Source organism: Myxine glutinosa, chromosome 4 (assembly GCF_964187855.1).
Source record: "Myxine glutinosa chromosome 4, kmMyxGlut1.1, whole genome shotgun sequence".
Lineage (NCBI taxonomy): Eukaryota > Metazoa > Chordata > Myxini > Myxiniformes > Myxinidae > Myxine > Myxine glutinosa.
In genome coordinates, this window is record NC_136264.1 from 50202286 (window position 1) to 50208285 (window position 6000).

Here is a 6000-nt window from a genome sequence, read left to right on the forward strand (position 1 = left end):
ATGAGGGATTCGCAGGTGATGGAGGAGAAGCGAAGAGAAAGAGGACCCGGTGTAAGTGGTGACCAATATGGTCGTGCGTATGATGCGCCAGGGGATTTAAAAAGCTTGGGGATTGGTTTGGATCCGGGTGTTCGTGAAAGGCCGTTGGTGAAGTGTGCGACAGGTCTGGTGTGCGAAAAAGGAGGTGTGCAAGAAAGTCCGACTCTGGGGTGTATGAGGAAAGAGTGCGCTGTCAGAAGTAAGGAAGAGTGTCCACCTGTGGTGAGTGTTACAGAGGGTGTGACGGGAGAGTGTGCGCAGGAGTGTGCGCGAGAAAGGTGTGTGACGGACAGGAGCATGAGGAAAGAGTGCGCTGTCAGAAGTAAGGAAGAGTGTCCACCTGTGGTGAGTGTTACAGAGGGTGTAACGGGAGAGTGTGCGCGAGAAAGGTGTGTGACGGACAGGTGCATGGGGAAAGACTGCGCTGTCAAGAGTAAGGGTGAGTGCGCTGTCAAGAATGGAGGTGAAAGTAGTGAGAGTGACAAGGAGCGTGAGTTAGTTGTGACAGGTGAGCGAGGATGTACACCTGGGATGGAAGGATGCACACCTGGAATGGTAGAGCGTGAGTGGGAATGCACGCTGGAATTGGTGGTGAGGCACGTGGTTGGGTGTGCGAATGAGGGCACACCTGTGATTGTCACAGAGGAGGTGACCGAGGAGGGGGTGCGAAGCGGTGTATTGGTGAGGTGTGCGACCAACGAATGTGTGCCAAAGTGTTCGGTGGTCAGGTGTGTGACCAAGGCTGTGAGTGGAATGAGAGTACCGAGGTGTGTAAGGAAAGGTACGAGGAGCATGGGCACGGCTGGATGTGTGAGCAAGGAACGGGCTGCGGGGTGTAAGCATGCAGGTGAAGCATCGACATTAAACGGGTTAGAGGTTAGGTCGACTTTTAGCCGAATCGGGCCCTCGGTGCGTGCTGGGCCTCGCTTTGAACGGCCGCGTCCGTGCTCCACTAGGCGGAGCGGGCGGCCCGATAGAAAGGGTCGTCATGGCGACCACTTTTTGTTGAGGCATTCCGGCAGGTCGAGATCGGGACATTGGATGGCTCCACGCCGAGGTGATGCGTGGGATCTCGGCCCGGGTAAGCCCCCGTCCCTGCACCGAGTGCCGGACGCATCCAGCCGCTGGCACAAAACAACCAGCATCCATTGCTTGGCTTTACGAAGCCGGGCTTTGGACAGGAATTGGCGCACCGAGAGGCAGTAGTGAGTAGACTGGGTGATGAGGTTAGTGTTTTGGACCCAAAATTAGAGAAAAACAAAATTTGATGATTGGCAAGGGATTGGCAGTAGTGATTGGCAGATGATGGGTAGTGATTGGCAAATTTTTGATTTATTGAAATTTGATGTGCAAAATTGGTAGTGAGAGACCCCCGATGGGGTGGGATGGCAAATCTGCCACCCTTCCCATGCGTGGGGCAAAGGAGCAATAGATTATGGGGTGTATGGCAGTGAAAACTAGCCCGGGTGGGTTAGGTTATATTGTAGGGATCTAGCGAAGATTGACATTAGGTGACGTTAAGTTTAGTTAGTGACTGATACCTGTAGTGGGGACGCAGGTAGATTAGTGTGGATGATAATGACGTGGGAGCGCAATAGTTTAAAGGGACGACTGGGAAGCGCAAGTTTCAGAAGGGAGTAGTTAGCTGAGATGATGCTGTGTGTGTGAGAATTGAACAGGTGTGATTGCACAGGTGTGCAACTGGACAGGTGTGTGGAGCAGTGTATGAGTAGTGAGTGTGTGGATCAGCGCGAATGCGCTTGGGGAGAGAAGGGTGCAGGTGGCACCAGGTGTGAGAGCACAGGTGTGCAAGTACAGGTGTGTGGAGAGAGTTGGAGTAAGTGGTACGGAGTGGTGTGCATGGTGCGAAGGTGTGGATGGGGGAAGAGTGGACCCCTTTCACGAGTACCCGGGGCGGGTAGTGTAAGTGTTAGGTAGAGGGTGCAGGTAAATTGTGGTTGGATATTGGCATTTGTGGTGCGGTTGCAGAATGGTGTTGTGAATGGGTGCATTAGTGTTGTGGAAATGGCTGGGCGTGTAGCCTGTTAGTGTGTGTAGTTGGTTGGGCACTCCACCACTGTGAGGATGTCGGCCAGGTGAGGCCGCAGGTGGGCTCTGGGAGCCGGTAGTTGTGAGTGGGTGCCTGAGGATCCCGGGTGTGGATCGGGCAGCCCAGTGCCAGAGAGGGCACGGAGTGGGGAGAGAGCCAGAGGGCCTTCCCCTGGTAGTTAGGTTAGGGTAAGGAGCAGGTAAGCTCGGAGGCAACTGCAGTGGTGGAGGTGTGCAGGTGGGTAGACCCACTGGGAGAGGTACACGTCGCAGCCCAGAAATTGTACGAGGGCACCGGGAGATGAATCGGGGGAGTGAGACCCCAAATTGAAGAGCACCACAGTTTGGCCAATGGGAATTGGTTTTTAGAACCCATAGTGTAAGAGGGCCAATGGTTTGGCCGGAGAGAGACCCCGGGTAGTGTAAAGTTGTTAAAGTCATTTAGGAAATAGTTAGGATTAATGAACCTGTCGCACCATACGCAGCCACTTACCTGTGGTGATGATGATGACTCCACACCTGTGTTTTCTTTGTTTGTGTTGCAGAAATGAGAATTGTTGTTGGATTTGTGAGACGCATCACGACGTGGATGAGACATTGGGGTGATTCCATCTCTCCCTCCCTAGGAGGGACTGATGATGAATTGGTGATGGCAAATTTTGATGTTGAGTTGGAGATGGCAAATTTTGATGAGAGTTGAAAATGGCAAATTTGATTGGTTAGGAGGGAGAGAAGACGAATTTGGTATATGGGAGGAACGGGGAAGACAGTAGGGATGTTTGTTGATTTGTAAAGTAGATGTTTATGGGTAGTGTTGTGTTGTGTGGATACAGTAAGGGGTAAGGGAGGGGCCATGTAGGTTACCTGGTGGGGGGGGGGGCGTACGATAGGAACGTACCTGTCTCACCTGGTTCCCATGTGCCCCCAGTGTGCATCACCTTACATTGCGTGCACTTTTGCGCCCTTACCACCTTACTCACTTGTCTGCTTCTTTTGTCTCCCACCTCCGAGGATCTGGCTTTGGGGTAGAGAGAGAGGAGAGAGAGGTGCTGGCTGCGCAGTTGTGGGCCTGCACTTTCGCTGTTTGCTGCCGGGATCGATACACCATATGGACCGCAATGTTTGTGGCCACCCACAATGGACCGCAGTTCGTTTGCGGCCAAGCACCACCCGGGGATGGACCTATGGGTCAACGTGGCACCTATGCCATACAGGTGAACCACTTTTAGTTAACACCACTGAAGGCCACACGAAGAGCAAGAGACACCTGCAGGGTTAGGGGTTGTCGAATTTATTTTTATTCCAATGAACAATGGTGACTGCACCGATTGGTGGTGGGGTGGTGCTTTTGATGCTGGGAAAGGGTGCTCTGTACGTTATTAAAGGCCGTCGGCCACAGAGCACTCGTGGGTTGGTGTATCGATGTTGGCAAGCGCGCTCTCTCTATGCATAACATCTGCATGTGTTCCTCCAAAAACAGGTCCTGGATCGTAGTGTAAATAGCAGCGTAGTCGTGTAAATAATGCTCCCTACCGGCTGTATGTTTAGTTTGCGAATTCTTTCCGGATTCGGTTATCCTGTGGGTGTGTTTCTGTGAGGAGAAGGGTGCAACGTCGCAGGGGGACATATTTACTCATTTGTGAATATCTGTAAAACTGTCGCACTCAGGGTAGAGTTAATAGTAGAGGGAACTACATTGCGTGCCACACTAAAGTAGGTAAAAATTTATCGGGTCGGGACGCCCCGAGGGTAGAGAAGGGTGCAATGTTGCGAATATGGAATTTGGCCTCCATATCCGCTTGTAAATATTCCCCTATTTTCTCCAATACTCCCCAACTTTCCCCAATCCCCCATTCCCTAGTCCCATTGCATGTAAATAACAATCAGTAGAGCCGACCTTCCCCTTATTCCCCCATTAAATGTCGTGCCCAGGTCCACCGCACCACACGTAGACAACTTTCGGACATCTTCCTAGTTATTCTTAGTCTATGTCAGTTAAGGCCTCGTCTCCATTAATTATGACTCTTCGTTGCACCAGAATGTGATTATATGGCATCAGTAGTGAGTTTAGGACCTTTCCCATACCTCCTTCCATCTTCTTCCCCAACAATTACAACAACAACAGAGGAGATGGCGGCGGAGCGGGGGAGGATGCGTCCTCACACCGGCTCGATTAGCGCCATAGACCATGCGCTCCACGGGGTTACCACGAAGGGGCTCCTTGTCAGCTCCTCGTCAAGGGCGGAGCCTGGTAAACCCCCCGCACGCACCCAATGAGAAGCAACGTGCCGATTCCACGAGGCGGAGCTAACGAGCCGAGGGCGTGTCACTCCCCGCCGGATATACGCGGCCCCGCACCGGATGTGACGTCAGATGCGCACCCAGCTTGGAGAAGGAAAGCCACCTGCGAGCGCTGAGTGAGATGCGCCTGAACTACGGAGAGCAGAGGAAGCCACCGCCACCCCCAGCGCGACGATACCTCCCCGCATCTTTGGACCGGACCGGACCGTACTGGACCCTGCTTTGAGCCAAGAGTGCACCTTGAGCCATCGATACCCGCTGTCCTTTTCATCAACCCCCGTGTGAGTCAGCCTTGTCCCGTTTGTCTGTCGTCTGTCCGGGGTTAATATAAGAGTGTGTCTAAGTGCTTGTCTTTCTATGCTGTCCCTCTTGTAGTTGTAATCTAACCTTCCGCCTTAATATAACCTCCTCCGGAGGTCTTGAGAACTGAACCCCTGGTGTCGTATTGTGTTATTGTAATCCAGCCGGGTGTCTTCTTTTTCTTATTGAGCCAGCATCGCGCGACTTCGTCAACGTCGAGTATAGTCGGGTAATTTGTGCGGACACGACGGCCATTCCGCTCGGCCCACTTTAACATCAAAGTCGTGTCTGTAACAATATCTTGTGATCTTTTTTTTGTTGATCGAGATCACAATGATCGTATATGACCACAAACCTCTCCACTGTTGCTGCGTCATAAAGGAAGCAGTCAGTTTGAATGTGGTCATCAAGTCTGGTCTGCAATGATTTAAATTCTTGTGGTTAGATACTTAACATCATTTGAAATTTATTTGATATAATCTCATTTTACTTTTTCACTGTCATTGATGGACTTTGTTTTTCCTCTCCTCCACAGCATTCGGACGGTGCTGCAGTTGTGATGCCTGTCCAAGGCCTAACAGTTGCCACACGAAAGCTTAGCTCCACAACGTCTAACCTTTTTACCGTTGTATTCGCTCGTTGTGCATCAGCAACAGATTTTTGGTTTTTTTGATCAGGATCATGATTGATTGTCAATGGTGCTGGAGGTGAACCTTTGAGGAAATGTTGCTTCGACTGCCTCTTGCACTCGTGAACTAAATCTGTGCCCTGTGGATGATTTCTCGGATGATCTTTAGCTTTCTGATATATTCTTCCAAATAAAAGCTCGTGGATACAATGATGAAGACTTGGAAATGTTTACTTATTTCTTTGCATACCAATTAACGTAATACAACCTGTCCACCAAATTTCGTCCTAATCGTCCATAACCTTTTGAGATACAATTCTCAGACAAAGGTGGAAACATAACCTCTTGCCACCTTCAGTGGTGGAGGTAAGTTGAATCCATCCAGCTAAAACTCCATCCAGGTCCAGGGTTACTTTTAATCCTGAAATCGTTCTTCCTATTTGAATTGATTCACATCATTATAACTAAGGTATAACTACATCAACAGTAACGATTGCAAATGCCTTCAATTACCTTGCTTGTTGCTGGCAACATTCTTGCAGCATTTTAGACCATCACTGGTGAACTCCGTTCCAAGATCCTTCAGAGCATGAGTAGACTTGTTTTCAGAAGGTGAGAATATAAAATAGTTGCTGTGTGAGCTCGCTCATTTGTTGCTCCATTGCCATTTGACAGATGACAAT

At 50.4% G+C, this 6000-nt stretch overlaps 1 protein-coding gene across 5 annotated transcripts in view; it reads left to right on the plus strand.

Moving 5' to 3' along the window:
* The window catches only part of ADH5 (alcohol dehydrogenase 5 (class III), chi polypeptide), a 100578-nt gene extending 95048 nt beyond the window's left edge, over window positions 1–5530 (plus strand). For all 5 annotated transcript variants that reach the window (XM_068101078.2, XM_078775668.1, XM_078775667.1 and 2 more), the window contains one exon: window positions 5225–5530. In XM_068101078.2, coding sequence (XP_067957179.2) covers window positions 5225–5249 — 25 coding nt within the window. In that variant the 3' untranslated portion in view covers window positions 5250–5530. The remainder of the gene's footprint in view (window positions 1–5224) is intronic.
* The last annotated feature ends 470 nt before the right edge of the window (window positions 5531–6000 follow it).